The sequence below is a fragment of the Perca flavescens genome, chromosome 18 (assembly GCF_004354835.1).
Source record: "Perca flavescens isolate YP-PL-M2 chromosome 18, PFLA_1.0, whole genome shotgun sequence".
Taxonomy (NCBI): domain Eukaryota; kingdom Metazoa; phylum Chordata; class Actinopteri; order Perciformes; family Percidae; genus Perca; species Perca flavescens.
In genome coordinates, this window is record NC_041348.1 from 13383554 (window position 1) to 13402878 (window position 19325).

The following is a 19325-nucleotide window of genomic DNA, read 5'->3' on the forward strand; positions in this document are numbered from 1 at the left end:
ACTTAAAGCACAGTACAGATGAATTTTCTGGCAGATAACAGTCACTATATCTACAATTGGGATATTTTGTCAGTGACATGTTCTTCCCCATTAAAACATATATCTGAGTGAGAACCAGGCTAAAGTAACAAGGACAGTGCCCTCATTAAAGCCTCAAAGACATGCTGCAAAACAACTTTTTAACTGTTACCTAAGTTCCGTGCTTGAAATGTGAAGGCCTCCCAAAAACACCATATTGTTTACTAACTCCTAAACCTTTTTACACTGTGAAATATAAAATAAAATAATTCAAGTTTACGTTTTTGAGTTCACTGAAAACTGGAAAAAGGTTTTAGTTATTATAGCGTTTTCGCAAACTGTATAATAAAATCCTATTTAACCCAATGTGTTAATACACTCATGAGTAAGGATGCGTATCACTTATTACAACTTACTAAATGAAAATTACAGAATATCTTCACATGTACCAGAATGTGTTCATACTATTTCTTCTATAGGTTCAGCTTTTGGTTCTCTCCATCCCATGCTTTGGAAGAAATTAAATGTATTGTGGCACTGAGATCCCCATGAAATAGGCTTCATAATCTTTGGAGAGAAAAAAGGAAGCCTCTTCCCCATGGTTCAAGAGTGAAATAATTTCGGAACAAACTTCTGAATAACTCTCAGCAGGTCTTCAGGAGGCTTTCAGCAGACATCCTGAATTCTTTTCAAAGAAACTTTTCAAATTGCTATTTTAAATCAAGCGTGTCCGTAATTTTGCAGACATTTTCAGCGTCTTATCACATTTGCGTGGTGATGAACATGACTGCCAAAACTGCTCATTAAAACAGTTGATTATTTTAAAGAGGTGATGCAACTCAGAGCAACCTCATCATAGTGTGCGTGTGTGTGTGTGTGTGTGACACACACACAGCTGTCAGCTTTAGAGCTGGTAGAGAGCGCCCTCTGCTGGTGGCAGCACATGTGAAGTGCCCTTCAATGAATTGTATTCTATGTAATAAACACATTACTGATCACACCCTAAATAAGGAATAATCCAAAGTTACAAAACAGCCACAAGAACAAAGAAAATTCAACTTTTTGACAGTTTATTGACATGTGTATAGCGATTGTCTGTGCAGCGGACGATTACAGAAGAATATGATATAAAATAATACAAAATAGCTGTACATAACACCTATGTATTAAAAGGAATGCATTATTAACTGTGAGGTTTTACGCTGTATATTACGTGTCAGCTACTCACTCACCTACAGTAAGATGAGTTCATAAGTTGAGGAGGTTGAGGTCTTGCCATCTGGAGTGAAGGTCAAGCATAAAAAAAAAAACGTTAGGGAACTGCTAATGATGTTACTGGCGGTTTCTAACTATCTAAAATACTGTTATCTAAAAATTCACAGATATTAAAATCTAAAAAAAAACAAGGGAGAGGAAATTGCATATGGACACCTATAACCCAAAGAGAGTTCAAATGAAGAATAAAACAAAGGAAAAGTGAAGAAAAATAAGCTAAAATAAATTTATCAGGTAAGAAAATAAAAGCCAATGAGGGTGCTGCAGCGGTTCTTCCATCCACATGCCAATGGTGTTACACTAATTGTTGTATATATTCAAAAGCAAGATTTGCAGGATTTGGCGTGCTTAGTAAAGGGCAGCTGATCGATGATGTTTTCATTGCCGGTTTGTGCCTTGACCCCTTTTATTAAGACCCGTATGTGACTGATCCTAGACCTGTGGTGATCTACCCTACGGTATGCCCTCTACAATTTCAAATTTACATTAGGTGATTACTTTCACATCTAGTTTATGTGTTTTGCAATTGTGAAACTTTTTGACTGCCAGGCCTTCAGGCCTCGCCAGCTGTGAATTTGAAACCACTAATCCTGAGCTACAGTAACGATACTATAGGGAGTTCCTGTATTTAGACTTCAAACGGCATTTGGAAACCAGCAGAATGGCTTTCGATAGCTTTGAATGCTCCGTGATCATCGGTCTGAATACAAAATGAAAACAAGTGTCGATGTGGACAATCTTTCTGCAGTAAATTGGTTTGGTGGAAAAATATTAGCATAGAAGTACAAAGTGGGATTCAATAGCTCTCATTCACAAACGTCACGCATCTATTAAGTATGAGGATTTTTTTTTCTTTTTTTTTAGGCTCTCTCTTTCTCTATTTTCTTTCTTTTTTTATTTCGGAGAGGTCTTCCAAAACCAAAACAAAACAAAAAAAACTGGAGCTGAAGACTCGGAAGACATCTTGGTCTGCAACAAACGCTCTCACCATGAATGACAGGTTGGCAATCAACCGTGCAAAGTTTTTCGAGTACGTGTAGTGTACATACTGTATGTGTACGTTCAGCACATGCAAGCTAACCACAATGTCCACGTGAGTGTGTATTGTCAATTATACATCTTCCACACTTGAGGCTATTTTGAAATGATCCGACCTCATCGAGCTAGTTCACCGAGCTACACCATAATATTCAGTTACAAAAATAGTATCACAATATAGACCATTCAATATGAGCACCAGGGAAGGCTAAACATAGCCTGAGTATTTGGCTACATTCATTGTCTGGGCAATGTTTTTTTTTTTTTTTTTTTTTACGGTAGCAATGTGTTAAGTGTGTGTTTGTTGGACACAGTGTTGGCAATGTTTTCTCACTCACAAGCTCTCCTAGATCTACCACACGAGAATATTCGGAAACATACACTGAGTAACAATTAGTTAACTAAAACCAATTATCAGTTAGAAAAATAGTTGCTTTTTTTAAACACTGAACATCTAAAAGAATTCCTCCCGCTTCACCCAAATAAATCCCTCCCCATCTTCTAACAAAATAGTTTTCTTTGAAACAAAAAAGAAGTTCTCTTTTGAGGTTATGCAAGGTCAAACCTTTTTGACACTCCACCATGCAAACATGGACCCTGTTTCACATAATTCAGTAACCAGAAGTGTGTTCAAATTAACACAACAGGAGCGTCAAAACATGTCCTTTTGTGACAGCTGATGTATTCCTCTGCAGCCTAAACATGCTAATCTCTGTTAGCATGTTTAGGCTATTAATGCATCTAAAATGAGTATGTAAATACATGTTGTGTGTTTAATCATTGATTCAGTTGCTCATCTTTAAATTCTAGTGCTTTGGTTACATCACACACACACACACACACACACACACACACACACACACACACACACACACACACACACACACACACACACACACACACACACAACACCACAATGAAATAATTCCTGATATTGAACACGCCTCTGGTTGAGCCCTTAACCTGGAAACCATTTCAGCCATGTCCAAAGCGACCGCCGACTTATCACTTGGCTAAACATAGCGATACATCTAGCTTATATGGGAGTGCTATTATTGCTGCAGAGTTATGTAGTGGATTTTACCCAGTTTCACTCCCAGCCCGTGCTTATCCTCGGTCTGCTTGATAATCAGGATGAGATCTGGCCTTGAGAGGTGAATTCTTTGTGGTGCGGTCATACAGCGTGTAGTGTTCCCTTCAGAGACAATCAGAGAGTCTGCAGGTTTTCATTCCAACCTAATACTACACAAGGGGTCTCATTTATGGGGTCTCTCTCTGCATGGATTTCACACAAAAAATGATGCATGAAGACAAAAGATGAAAACTGCATATACTCATTTTATGATGGTTAATAATTTCCCCTTCATGAATCGCTGGGAACCTGAAAAGCTAGATCGAAGCACACGCCTCTGATCTCACCTTGTAAAGCACATTTACCATAAGTAGTTAATATGGCCAGCTGAGAATACAGCTATGAATATAAATCAGCTGGTCATTCAGGGAAGGAAGACAGGAAAGTGAGCGTGCAAATCTATAAAGAGACTTGATTTGAAATAAAGGCGAAGGTGGTTTTTGCAGAAGCTGAGACCAGGTGGGTTGTGTTGTTTGATGAGTGGCGAGCATTTCACAACAATTACAGTAACAATGTTTTAGAAATTAAGAACTGGTCGGATGTCAGGCCGAGAAGTGCAAGAGGCGGCGTTTCACCGAGTTAAGGACACGCGGGCGCTGCAGACGTGTAAGACGCTGCAGAGGAACTGAGTAAAAAGGCTACTCCTTTTGTTTTTGTGTGTGCAAAAAGCTACTTGTCGTTTTATACATGGCTTTTGAAAGAGACAAATAAAAAGCGTTTGGATCTGTTTGTTTTGTATGACATCGTTTAAAATTTGTGGGAGGTTGAGTCATTTGATAATGGAGTAAAAATAATTGTTTAAAAAGGGTCAAGCAGCATCGTTTAAGCTCGTGTCTATATACAATTTGACTTGAAGGTTAGGTAATCACTGAAAGTGTAGTGTTTGGTTGGAATGAAAAACAGCACAATCTTGCCTGACAGAGGGTTAGAGTTTAGAGTAAATACCGTCCACGTGACACTATTGATTATTCTGTTATTTTGCACCTATTCACCAGATCTTATACCAATCAACAAGAATTGAAGGATAAAGAACGGGAAGGATTCAGCTTCGAGCTACATTCAGTAACAACGTTGGACAGTGTTTGTTATACACAGTGTGTGGCCCGAGTGTAGAGCACACATGCGCTCCTAATCAATTAGCTATCCCTACTGAACACTGACCAACGTCTGCAACATGTAGCCCAGGCGTCTTTCTGTTACTGTGAGAGTGGTTGATGAGGAGTGGCGACTAGTCGATGGGGCCCTGGAAGATGAGCCGCGTCCAGCCGGGGGTGCTGAGGGCAGAGGAGCAGAAGGGGCACACGGGTCTGAAGGCGTGCGTCCCGTGAGGAAGCGGGGTCTCAGCCCAGTACCTGGCTGTCCTCTCGGAGCAGACGTGGCCGCACGGCACAAAACCGTGAGTGGGAGCTCCGGCGTCCACGTACACAGCAGGCTCGCAGCCCAGCCACAGGGGCACGTAGGGACCCACGCTCCTGCACAGGGGACATTCTCGGCGGGTTGTGGAACCCTCGCCCTCTCCCGGCACCTCCACTCCCTCAGATCTCTGGCCCCAGTCGTGGCGTCCGTGGACATGGCCGCAAGCGAGGTAGACCCAAGGCTGACGCTCTTCAAGGCTGAAGAAAGAATTGTGTCAGTACTTTCAACTTTGTGTGAGCTCCTGCCGCTAAAAATTCATGAACGGTGTCTGTTTTTAAACCAATGAACGCTGCCATTGTACAGGCATTTATAAGCAGGCTACTGGAGAGGAAACGAGGTGAACATCCCGATAGAAAATAATGAGTATTTTTGAAACGGACTGTGGCTCCCACCTGTGGCTGCGCGGCAGGCTGGGGAAGGCCAGCGTGCTGAGGCCGACAGGACACTGGGGCCGGGACGCGTTGAGCTCCTGGCGAAGTGCTTCCAGGTGACGCAGGGTGGGAGCGCGCATGAGCCCCTCGCCTGTACGCCACAGCAGGGTGGCACCGCACAGGTCAACCAGGGAGCCGTCACGTAGCGCGCTGCTCTCGCCCTCGGCCTGCAGAGACACACAGACGGACACATTGCTTACAGTCAAACCAAAAACACACCTCACCGTACTGTGGACACGGGTGACCAAACTGGTGACTCACCAGTTTGCCCCGGCTGGGTCCAGAGCGTGTCTCCCGCAGCGCGTAAACATCGCCGCAGACAGAGATCTCCCTCCACAGACCCTGCTTGGGGTCCTCTGGGAACCCCTTGGGGTGCATCACTAGCACCCCGTTGGTGGTCAGGCCGTCCATATGCCCATCAGGGTTTTTCCATTTTGTTGCTTTCTCCTGTGGTGACAAAGAAATGAGATTAATGAGGTTTATAAGTTGTTGTTTTTTATTATTTTAATACTGATTCCAAAACTATATACTATACTATATCTACTCACCCCTAAGAAGATATTTTTGGAAGAGTCAAAGCCAGCGGCGTAGATACGTGCAGTGTAAGGTGGGTTGCGTTCACACACCACTCTGCAGGCAAAACGCGAGATGGTGCTGGGAGCAATGGAGGGGTCCTCCCCCTCCTTCCCCCCTCCGGAGGTGTCTGTCACCACAAAGTCAATGGGACTCTCTGTGGAGCGTCCAATCTGCAGGGTACAGCCCGGAGAGGTGGTCACTGGATACCATTCATCAAAACAAATGCCTTTCAAAGTGATACTCAAAAGTAATATTGCTATATGCAGTATATCTACACAGTTATTTATAGTTTTAGGTTCACACTAGCTTAAATGTGGGGTTTTGGATTTTTCCCCCGTGACCAGCAGGGGTTGTAGCCGAACCTGTGGTCTGTCCCGGGACCAGCTGGTCTCTGGCAGGGACCAGTGGTCACAACCACTAGGGGCGCTAGAGACACTGGTCGCGACCAGCTCCTCAGTGGTCTGCCCTGTGGTCCCTCTGGTCGGTGAAGCGGCTTTAGTATTGTCAAACCCTTTCCTGTCGTTTTGGCAGCACTGTTAGCTGGATAAATGTCAGAGATCACAATATTTTGTCTATAAAATACACTATATCATATATACTATGATTATTGTTATTATTATTGATAATGGAGATCCGTGTGGTCGGGACCAGCTGGTCTCTGGCACGGACCAGTGGTCACAACCACTAGGGGCGCTAGAGACACTGGTTGCGACCAGTGGCACAGCGGTCATGACCAGCTACTTACTGGCACAAAGGGCACTAAAATCACTGGTCCTGACCACCTCCTCTGTGATCTGTTCTGTTGTTTGGACCAGTTGAGTGATCTGTGGAGTGTTTATTTTTAATACAACTTTTCACGTTTCTCAAAGTGTGAGCAGAGTCGCCTAATGTGAGAAGCCATAATCGTTTGTCTATCCAATGCTATTGATCACTATTATTAATAGAAATCATAATAACAATGATCAAATTATTATTATTAGTCGTAGTTGTATGAGTAGTACTATCGACTATGCAGGTCTGTGTCTTCCATTGAGAATGAAAGATTCATTTTCAATTGGTTTTTCGATCATGCCATGGCTACATGGCCACTGCCTTTAAACTAATGAAATGAAGTAAACGGTTGGTGATTCAGTTCCTGGCCAATAATTGATGCCAGGTGTGATCATATTGATCATATCTGATATATTTGTCCCTAACTCTTCTTCCCATTTTGCTTTGATAGGATCCATGGATATACTGTAAAGTGAGATTTGAGACTCATGACTTCACAGAGCAACTTAGAGAAATATGCAAAGAGTCTTCCTCTTCCACAAAGCCAAGCCAGATGTTTGATGCCCATGATGTTAATGCAGGGTTTCAGAGAGTTAAGACAAATAAGAGCATGGGGCCTGATTCTATTACAGGAAGATTGCTAAAGCACTGTTCAGAACAGCTTTGTGATGTGTTCTGTAATATATTTAGGATATCTCTGGAGCAGTGAAGGGTCCCAAAGTTATGGAAGGAGTCCAATGTTGTTCCGGTGGCTAACAGTAGAACCCCTAAGGTGCTAAATGACCTCAGACCAGTGGCATTGACTTCACTGGTCATGAAATCATTTGAAAGGCTGGTCAAAAGGGAACTGATAACTATGGTGGAGGAGGCTTTAGAACCCATGCAGTTTGCATATAGGGCAGGGATGGGGATAGAAGATGCCTCAATCCCTTTACTTAACTTTCTGTATAAGCACCTGGAAGGTCCTGGCACTCATGCCAGACTTTTATTTATGAGGGAACTGAAATTGAGTTTGTTGAACAGTACAAGTATCTGGGAACTGTCATTGATAAAAACCTGAAGTTTGATGTGAATAGTGATGCAGTCTGTAAGAAGGGACAGCAACGTTTGTACTTCCTTAGAAGTTAAACACTTAATGTAGATAGGAAAATGATGTCCTTATTTTATAAATCTTTTATTCAATCAGTTCTTATGTTTGCCATGACTGCTTGGTACGGTAACCTTAATATCAGAGACAAAAACCACCTCAGCCATATTGTAAAGGTGGCTGGTAAGGTGTTTTCACAGTCCCCCTTGATGGTTATCTTTGACCAGCAAGTTCTTCGCAAGGCCCGGTCTATATCTATAAACCACCCCCTTCACTCTGAGTTTGTAATACTCCCATCAGGTCGCAGATTTAGAGTACCTCGGTTTAAGACCAGTAGGGGTAAAAACTCCTTTGTCCCATGTGCAATAACTCAGCTTAATTTGCACATGTAATGTAGTATTTGTTCTGTTTTTAGAGATTGTTCCAGTGGTGATAAATTCTGTTGTGTGTATTACACAGGAAATCTTTTTTGTACTCATGTCTTGTATTGTTGCCTCTATTTGTATGTGGCTTGAATGTGTTTCTTTTTATCTTTCACTTCTGACTGCATATCAAGTTTCCCATTTGGGATAATCGAGTGACTTAACTGAACTGAACTGAACATAATTGAATTATATGTTAGAGATTTGGCCTCTTAAGGTTAGAGGGGTCTGCAGTATATCCTCCAGGTCAGAGTGCTCAGGCAATTGCGAAAATTATGAGATGTGTGTTTGAATGAAATGACGAACCTGAAGATATCTGAAAAAACGAAAGATGTTATTTAGGAAAAAAACTTTACATGTTGAAAGGCCCATACTGTCCCACTGCTTGAAAGTATCGTCAATTTTAGCAGCCGTAAAAAGATGATTATTACGACGTATGCTCATTCTAAAACCACAAAGGGGGGAAAATATGGTGTAGGATATACTTTGCTTGGATTCCTTGGATTCCCAGGCCCATTCCAACTGTGTAAGTGTATTACACAGTGTGTAAGTAATCTTTGACTTTTATTGTTTTTATTGTTATTCGTCGAGATATGCTTACGTGATCAGACTCTTTTTAGATTTGAGCCATCTTGACTATAGTCTCTTTGACTATAGCCTAACTGAAATGTCATTGAATATAAGCCCCAAATGTAGAAGAAGAAGAAAAAGAAGAAGAAGAAATAAATATAATAGTAATAAATAGCTTATAAAGCCACAAAAGGCCCTATCAGGACCCATTGGCCAATCAGACAATAGCATCTCTTTTATATATATATATATATATATATATATATAAAGAGAGAGCAAGAGAGAATAATGGTTTCTTTAAAGCACTTTCAGTGCCCAGAAACGTCCTATATAATTCCAACCCATTATTTTATGTTTATAATCTGTCCTCTTCCTTGTTTATTTTTTCCTATGTTATCATGAACTTAAATGTTTTCTATTATGCAGGCCACAATTGACATCCTGGTGAGATTTGAGGGTTTTCCAGATTTTATCCAGAAAAAATCCTTTGAACGATCAGGTGATCAGGTGCTGGTTACTTTTGTTACTGTACTGTAGGCTACTTAAGTTGAATTTTTAATTGAACTTTTACATTTTTGTATTTCATTTGATGTTGCTTTGTCAGTCAACTCTACATTTTTTCCTCCACTACATGTATTTGACTTTAGTTTCTGATCAAGATTTGATACAAAGGGTAATGTGACAAGCTTTTAAAATGCAACACATTGGTAAAGTTTAAACCAGTCAGGAAGACATGGACCTGCATAGTCGATAGTACTACTCATACAACTACGACTAATAATAATTGAATCATTGTTATTATGATTTCTATTAATAATAGTGATCAATAGCATTGGATAGACAAACGATTATGGCTTCTCACATTAGGCGACTCTGCTCACACTTTGAGAAACGTGAAAAGTTGTATTAAAAATAAACACTCCACAGATCACTCAACTAGTCCAAACAACAGAACAGATCACAGAGGAGGTGGTCAGGACCAGTGATTTTAGTGCCCTTTGTGCCAGTAAGAAGCTGGTCTCAACGAGTGTCTCTAGCGCCCCTAGTGGTTGGGACCACTGGTCCGTGCCAGAGACCACTGGTCCCAGGACAGACCACAGAATCGGCTACAACCCCCTCTCCCCGTGACTGTGGCTTTTATTACCGTGGGTGAAAGACACGTCATCATTTGTTGCATATCAAAAACATCTGTGATGCTATTATTATAGAGCAGAACTTTGTATACAAAAATAGACTTTTCTTGGAGATCTTCCACACAAGTCATAGTCACAATAGAACCAAAATAATCTACCTACTGTGGAAATTCCTTTGATGGCATTACATAACAGCATATTTCGGGAGAAAATTGCACGTGATCCCAAATCTAGGACTATTTGCGTTTGTAACACGGGCCATTATTTAAAGCAGGATGTATGAAAAAATTGCACTGTTTTCTTGATTTTCCTTGGTGGTTACCTGGAACATGTCTGTGTTGTTGTCATGGCAGTACTCCACCACCACTGTCTGGTTACGGGACAGAGTAAAAGAGATGCTGTGCTGCCCCCTGCTGTGGACAGCCTGCAACAACAAGGGCCACAAGCAAAATGCGTTGATCTTCCGGAAAAGTCTTTCATTTTCTTGATAGGAAATACGGCGGACTGAATCCCACTGTTACTCATAAATCCATAAGATGTACCTACGTTAATAAGTGCAAAATAAAAGTGTCATACTTTAACCCTTGTGTGGTGTTCGGGTCTGTCGGGACCCGTTTTCTATGTTTGCTAAAAGAAAGATGATGCTATTTATTATTTCTTCTGACTCAAACTCATTGGCCTTGGCTCATTTTCTGTGAAGAACATAACAAATTACTTATTTTCAATGACTACACACGGTACACCCCCCCTACACATATTTATTACATATGAGGTGTTCGGGTCTACTTTAATTGTAGGTGCTATGGAACTAGGTTGTCTTTCTGCACCTGCTACTCCCACACAAAGTTACACAATTGTTACATTTCAAGCACTTTCACCTGTTCTGATTAAGTACTAAGAAATAAGCACCAATTATGATCAAAAATCTTGTTTCTATTTTTTTTTTACCTTTTTTTAATAATTGAATTTCCTTGTTTTCTCACAAAAAAAAACAAAAATGATCATATGATCATAAATGTGATCTCACAGGGATAAATGGCAAATATGAACCAAAAATGATGTATATATCATTGGTAATTGAGCTAAAGTAAACATCTGTTAAGTATTTTTATATAAATTGTTATGGCTGTATTGATTTAAAAGCCTAATAATGTGGTGGGTCCACCAGACCCGGGAACATTGGCTGTGTAACAAAAATATGAACACCACACAAGGGTTAATGTTCTGATAGCAGCATGTGACATTGACCTGATAGTGATACAAATATGTATCTTTATCTTCATTTGACTTCATCACCATTTGAAAGTCATCATGCATCCGTATGTAGGCGCACACACACACACACACACACACACACACACACACACACACACACACAGGATAGATAGCCCACGTACGTCATGTCGTCATGCTTAGTCATCCTTCTAGCTCATTTATAAAAGACAACAGGGAGTCACAGGAAGGAAACTAATGTTACACACTGATAAAACAGTGCGTATACACACACACACACACACACACACACACACACACACACACACACACACACACACACACACACACACACACGTACCTTGCTGTCCTGTGGTGTGTTGAGGATGTGCACAGCGCTGGGTTTGACACCGTTGGCCTTGGCCCTTCGATACAGAGCGAAGCGGCTCTTTCTACGCCCACGGTCTCCGCTTGGAAGAGAGCCATTGTACCTGGAAAAAATTTGAACACGGACACAAGCACATCACGTTCAGCTAATCTAGATCAGATTAGAATACAACTCAGACTCAAAGACGACAAGCTTGCACATGTTCATTCCGGTTCATCTAGCTTCATTGAGAAGCCTAATGATGGGAAGAACACTGTTGTCTTGTTTGCATACTGTATTTATGATCTGTCATCATTTGTGGGAAAACTAAAGCTGTAACTAAAATGCCACCAACGGTGCCAAGATGTCTGAATAAATAACTGCAATTAGAGTGCAGGCTCCAATGATTTTGTGCATCTTTACGGCGGCACTTTTGCAGATTCTTTTGAAAAAGCATCACACTCCCGATTCATATTCAACTGCTGAGCCTCAATAAAAAGGACAACTAGCACTTGATCTCACTCACTCAGCTGGCACTCCATGCTCATACATGAAGCGGAGCTCGCTCTTCACCTAACCTCCTTTTCATTCTTTTTTTTTTTTTTTACAATGAAAAGCATTTTCAGCAGGACAATACCATTAACATATAGCCTTCAGTGAGTGCTCCAGTTAGTATTCTAAATACTACTTTGAAGGTTTGTGTTCATTAATAGAAACAGACATGAAAATTCAGATTCGTATTCTAGACCTTGACAGTTTTATAATTCAATATCAACCTTTTTTTGAAAAAATGAGGTCAGATTTAATGTTTTAATGAAAATGAGTGAGGCGTGATGTTGAAACCTTTCTGGTGCCGATTAAAATTATGACTTTGTCCTCAATTTCTTTTGAAGCAGAGTGGAAAATCATTCTCACAGCTTGAGTTCACAAAGAAGGTAGTATGCTGGTTATAGGCTTTTAACTAATCAGCAGGGCATGGTCCTTAATAAAAACATAACTATTCAGAGGATGCCCAGCGGGCAGGAAGACTTTGAGGGACACCAAGTCTTTACTGGCCTTCAGACTTGATCAGATCGGAGGGCATCTGGTCTGGCTCTGTTCTGTGTCACAGTGGCCTCGCGGTGTGGGCTGCAGAAACCACGCTCTGCGTTGACAGTGTTTGTACAATCAAGCAGAAGCTTTGATTGGTTTCATCAAGCAAACAAATTAATCAATGACAATTTTGAAAATTTAATAAGTAATTAATGCATAAAACGAAAATTCCAATACCCTGTTGGTCATAGCTTTTCAAATGCAAAATTGTCATTACAAACTGAATACTGTACTTTGGGTTTTTCTGATGCTGGTCAGACTGTGTTAACAGTTTTAAGACGTCACGTTTGGCCCTGGTGACTTGTAGTGGGCATTTGTTATTTGTGACATTTCATAGAGTATCTGATCCTCTGACAGCAGAATCAACGAGATAATGAAAATAATCCTTAGCTGCAGCCCTACTAAAACAAAATAGTAGCAGAATTGTTAAGTTATTTTTCTTAAGCAAAAAATTCAAAACAAATCATTTTTTGACAGTTTTATTTGTCTTTTATGATGGTAGACTGAATATATTTGGGGTTCAGACTGTCGATCGGACAAAATAAGACATTTTAATTGGGAATTTTTAATCCGTGAACTTTTTATCTGAAATTTTGCAGACCAAATGGTTAATCAATTAACCGTGCAAATAACCGGCAGATTAATCGACGATGAAAGTAACTGTTAGTTGCAGGCTTATCTTGGACAAACTGTGGTTCTGATAAAGCATGAGTGAGTGAGTAATTTTGAGTGTAGAATCACAGTTTCTCCACACGCTTTACACGGACAAAGAGACACCTTTCACACTGACTGGCATAATTATGTTTCCTAGGTGGCTAAATGATAAAAATAGCTAGGTGTAAATATTGGAGATCACCCACTATAGGAGGTAAGGAAAACAGTTTGTCAGTACAGGAGAAGTACAATGCGCAGCCATTGCCAACATATAGCAACTTGCTGAACATGCCACTTCTTCTCTTATTTTAAAATGTTCCTGAGACAACATTTGGAAAAATAAATACCTTGTTTACAAATCTAACCAGATAAGACACAAACTGAACAGATGGCAGGGAATTAAGATGGAAACCCAGTCAATCATCAACATTTCTGATCTGAGTTGTAGCAGTGAAAGTGAAAAATCACAGTGGATTGCAAAACTCCTGCCTATATTCACCGCTCTCGTACTATCTTGTTTAAATCTATTTATTTATTTTAAGGATAGCAGGTAATTTTGTTAGGAAAATTAGTAAATTGTTTTTTTTGGTGGTTCAATTTGTGTGTCTCTGAGGGAAGTTTCTTTACATTATGCATTTTTAAATGAGCTATACTTTCATGAATGATCGCAGGACCAAAATGTATTTCTGTGGGTAACAACCTTCAAACAGGCCACATTTACTTGTAATAATCACAGTCAGTGCTACCTGCGTCCTCCATGGCCCTGCCTGTCAGTTTAAACTGGACCCCGGCAGACCACAAAAAGCTCTGGGTGCAGGAAAAGAAGACACATAAGGACAGGCTTCTGAGGGGTCTGGTTAAAAGGCAGAATATATGAAATGGGACAAAGGATAAGAGGGCACAGCAGAGTAAATCAGCTTATAGAAAGAGAAAAGGTAGGCAGCGCCTTGACAGAAAAAGACAGAAACAAAGTCAGAAGCTATCGTAGTGAAGACAGAAAACTAAAGCTAAATTAATGAAATGAAGCAAATGGAAGGGTGCAGCGAGACAAGAGGGAGAGAGGAGGCTGAGGGACAAGGCTAGGCAGAGGGGTCGAGGGTAAAGGCCAGTGAAAGAGCAGCTCCGCAAGGCAAGATCTGCCTGGGCAGTTCTGGCCTGCATCACGCATGTGCGCACATCATAAGGCACAATATGAAATATTAACTCCTTCTGCCCCTCGACACAGAGTTTATTTTCGTTGAGGGCAAGCCACCAAGGAGGTCTGCCTGTGTGGAAGTCAGCACTCAGCAAAACCTTGGGAGGCTGGCACGGAAGGGACTGGGCGAGAGATGGAGGAATGCGACAGAAACGGTGTTAAGAGGGGTTTCGGGTGAGATAAAAAGGTGTGCGAGAGATAACTGCAGAGAACATGAGGGTGTTTGCATAGTGATGATGAAGTGTGTTATAAGGGAGTTGAGCTTTACTGGGCTGCCGGACAGGGCAGGGCTGTACATGGTGTCCAGGCTAACTAAGGAAATGAGCGATGACAGACAGCCACTGCAAAGATCACAAGGCCTGCAGTGAAGCAGGCATCGGCCACACAGGGCATGTGATCATCAAGGCTGACAGATGCAAAGTCAAACCACACTTGCACAAAACAGGCCAGGGAAAATATGATATCTGACAGGAAGCAGTAGAAGGAACAGCTGTTCTGACACCGGGTGTCTGCTGTCAAAGTTACCTGCTGTATGTTTGGGGACGGACGAAGTGGGTCCAAACCACAATACATCCCAAAGATTTGGATATGGGTTCACCTATGTAATAATGTTAATAATGACATTAATAGTTTATTGTGTACCACTCTATGTTACATAACAAAATAACAACAGTAACGGAAGACGGTCTATGTTAGCTAAATCTATATTTCCCATAATAACACTCAAGCCTTGTTCAAAACCACAGAGATGATAATGATAATAGCCTGCAAGCTTGTAGCCATCACTCTGGCAACACTAAAGTCAACTAAACAATCACTGCAGTTTCAAATCGAGCTAATACAAATGCATTTTCAACCCTTGATGAGGCACATTGTGGCGCACACCGCAGACTGCGCTTGTGTTTAAGTTCCTTACTCCTTATTCTGGTCTGAGGATGTAAAAGGACTGCTCTGTTCAAACAGTCAGATGACGACGAGGACAACTAATCAGTATTCTGATGCAGGCGGACTACAGCCTCCTCACTTTATGTTCAGCCGGAGGGGAAGAGATAGGCCATTAGGTCAGTTATCTTTGGCATACACAGGAAGCTCTGCAGAGCAAGAGGGAGGCCTGTGTAAGCCTGGATATGACTGTGTGTGCATGTGTGTTCGTGTGTGTGTGTGTGTGTGTGTGTGTGTGTGTGTGTGTGTGTGTGTGTGTGTGTTGTGGCATTTATGGTCTCTGCAGACCCTGCACAGAGCTGTAGGGGTGGAAATGCTGTGGAAGCTGGTGGCTGTCATCAGCACATCCTGCCTACTGTGTGCTGGTGATGTAAATAGGCTTTTCTCCACCTCTTTCCTTGGCATGGGTGGTCATCTGGCTGCGACGTTTATTAATTAGTAATAAAAGAGACTTTATGACTTAATAATATGAGCAAGGTTTATGTATTTTTCAAACAATGATATCATCCTCAGTCCTACTTTTAGCAATCCCAGATCTAGCACAGTATGACATCATTGGGATTTTCGCTGCTTACCCCCACTACAACCATTGATGAAAAAGCGGCTACATCCGTAGGAGCCTATATGTGCTAAGGCTACAGCAAATTTAGCACATTTTACACTCAAACGCACCATACATGATGTGGAAACAATACGGTTGCATAGTTTCGGAGATTGTGCTTTCATTTGTAACATAAAGTTAGTTTGTAACATGACTACACAGCTATAGACTGGTGGTGTACGACGGCAATATGCAATACATGAGCTAAAATGTGTTACTATGATGGATTTACTATCCCAAAAACGATTAGTAAGAGGGTATCTTTTATAAGAGCAGTGGATTAAACCTGAACTCACACGTCATCTGTTGGTTTATTGTGCTGCATATTAAACGTTAATTTTGCCGCTGGAGCGTTTCTCCGTCCTACACAATTTTACTATCGGGTTTTAAGAGACTTACCCCAAAATGACCAATTCGCCGTATTTTACCGGGTCTTTAACGGGCACATCATCATCTCCGTCTTTTTTCGGTGAATTCATCAGACTGGACTGCTCCAGAAGAAAAAAAAACGCGTCCAATGGCAATAATGGTGAGATAAAACAATGCTAACACACTCGAAACTGAAGGGAAGTGATTTGGGTTGTAGCCTATCAAAGTTTGGGCACAGTTGGGCAAAGTTTTTCCAGACTTCTCGTTGTTAGTTTTATTGTTTTAATCCCGTAAAGGTGCATCTTTTCGTGGCTTTAATGCTAGTGTGTAGCTAGTATCGCAACATATCTGTTCAGTAGCATAGGATACAACAACGGCTAACGGCAAGGAGTGGGGCGTACCATATTGTGTAGGGGTGGTCGTTCAAAATGTGTCTCAAAGTAGTTGACAAAATTACTTATATCAGGAGAAATGCGTGCGTGTCGGCGGATTTAAAGGTAAAAAATACTGTACCTGCGATTAAAAGAATGAAATGCATTAAATATTAAATATACAAATGCAATTAAGCATGAGCCCTCCTATGGAACATGAAATGGATGCAGCCTTGGTGAGAAGCTCGCTCCCACTGATGATAGAAATGAGGCATTTCGAAATCCAGAGGAAGTGCCTACATCCCCTGGCATGTAGAGGCGTACTGGCACACTTAAAGTTAAAGACCAGGCCATTTGATGTTATGTATGGAAATCATATAGCTCTGATCTCGTGTGTCATTATGAAGTCTGACGTAATGAGATGCTTCAGGGGGTGTGGTGTAGCTAGGATGTGGGTCACCATTGCGCCCCAGACAAGACACCTTCTTTTCTTGTCTGCATTTCATATGGGAGTTGGGAGAAAGTCAGATATAGGCCGGCTGGAGCCCACACTTCCATTCTCTCTCTCTCTCTCTCTCTCTCTCTCTCTCTCTCTCTCTCTCTCTCTCTCTCTCTCTCTCACTAACTTACTCACTCACCATTCACACACACACACACACACACACACACACACACACACACACACACACACACACACGCACACAAAAGAGTAATGTCTGCACTTGGCCTACTCATAACTGTGACCACATGAGGGCAGTGCACCTCAGTTGCAAATTACAACTTTCCAGTCTATGAAGTTAGTAAACTGTAACTATTTACACTCATGTGTTTGTCTAAATATCTGTTATACCTTCGCACTGGACCATTACCACCCACTGCATTCCGCCATGTGTGTATTTGTTGGGATAATGCTTAGGGATTCAAATGTTTAGAGTAATACGAGTGAATGGGATGCAGTTGGATCAGATACCACTGTCTTGTCACATAGGCCACTAGGCACATTTTCCTTCAGCAAGCTGGTTGCTGTTCATTGTTATTTGATGAGATAGAAAGCAAAGCCTTTGCTGCAGGCTTTTTTGGACAGAACGCAAAGCTGGGGTGTCAGTAACAGAATCTGTGCAGTCTCCACAGCGGCATGGCTGCCTTTATCTGGAACATTAGCCTCTTCATGATCTTGGCAGGCTGTAGACATGTAGTGGCTTGCTTGCAGGGCACAGAGGCGCCATGCAGTATTCTACATGTGATGACATTGGCCCTTAACTGCTATTGGGTATGCCGGTGTCATTAAAACATTTACCTGTGCAAATGGAAAGATGTTACATGAGAGTGATATGAAAACAAATTCAAAATGGAAATGGTCATGCCTTCCCTCACACATTGCCGCAACTACAGAAAGACAGTTGATGACACTGGAAGTGGTGATGACTCATGAGCTTCATTATAAACCAAACCAAAAAACCACACCCTTAATCTATGAATGACAGCACACTTAAAAAAACTGTACAACCAACTGACTGGTGCTTACTCAATTTAGGGTGTATAGTAGCATGCAAGCTTGACTGTGAATCAGAAGTTTAACCTCTCACATACTTTTCATCTGAGATACAAAATAGAAACTGGATGGACCAGATGTGTGTGTGTGTGTGTGTGTGTGTGTGTGTGTGTGTGTGTGTGTGTGTGTGTGTGCGTGTTCTAGTGAGTGTACATTTCTTTCTTTCCCATTTTGGGATTACGGTCCCACCCTCCTCACTCTCTCAATCTCTCTCTGCCTCTATCCTTCCCATTTTCTCTGTCACTTTCCTCTGCTTTCTGCTCCCCTTAATTTACATTGTTTACGGCCATAATAATCAATCAGCAAGGCAAGGATCCAGTCTGCACTGTAGGAAGTATTTACTCCATACCCAGGAATTTACAATGTGAAGAATGCTGTGAATTTCATGATTATGTGGTGATTTATTAATGTCCAGAAAAGAATTTCGCTTTTAGCTTTTCACTGAGATCACAGAACAGTGGGAGAGATTCATCAACCTGCTAAAGGATACTTAGCACGGTAGATGCTTGTAATTGTGGTGTTGACTTTGTGCCCACAAACTGTCTTTCTGTTCACAACTACTACCTCACTGCCACAAATACACAAGGAAACTGTTTGTATATATAGAAACTGTCTTTCCATGATGTCATGAGTTCTGTCATCTAGACCCTCTGGCAGTTAAAGTGATAAAGAGAAGCAGATGTGATTAATAAAAAAACAAAAGGACATGGCCGTTTTGATTGATAGCCACTTTATGATTCTCATGAGTTGATCACAATGCGAGGTCTCGGCCGGCTTGCATGTCCTGCTACTGTAGCTTATATTATTTATATTCACAGTTCACTATATATACTACTGGCATAAAATTCTGACAGTACTTTACCTTAATAAATCAGTAGTACATAACAATTAAAAAATTTCCATTTATGGCAGCTTGATTTGATGTTTATGTCACCGGCATGAATCAAAGGGATCTAACGAGCCAAATTGGAAAGGAATGTGTAGTCTACTAGTAGCAATGAACCATGTTGCATCACACAAGTTATCTAGAAACCATATTTGGTGAGAAAATCACAGATGAGATTGTATGCCTAATTGTGAACATGTGGAATGCATTACCTC

At 41.3% G+C, this 19325-nt stretch overlaps 1 protein-coding gene across 1 annotated transcript; it reads right to left on the reverse strand.

The window, feature by feature from the left end:
- Positions 1 to 1071: 1071 nt before the first annotated feature.
- LOC114573447 (E3 ubiquitin-protein ligase pellino homolog 2) lies at positions 1072 to 16671 on the reverse strand. Its single transcript, XM_028605661.1, has 7 exons — positions 16332 to 16671; positions 11443 to 11572; positions 10192 to 10293; positions 5859 to 6056; positions 5572 to 5757; positions 5272 to 5477; positions 1072 to 5076 (listed from the first exon to the last, which is right to left on the reverse strand). The coding sequence occupies exons 1-7, from the start codon at positions 16409 to 16411 to the stop codon at positions 4692 to 4694; spliced, it is 1287 nt and encodes a 428-aa protein (XP_028461462.1). The 5' UTR covers positions 16412 to 16671; the 3' UTR covers positions 1072 to 4691.
- Positions 16672 to 19325: the final 2654 nt, after the last annotated feature.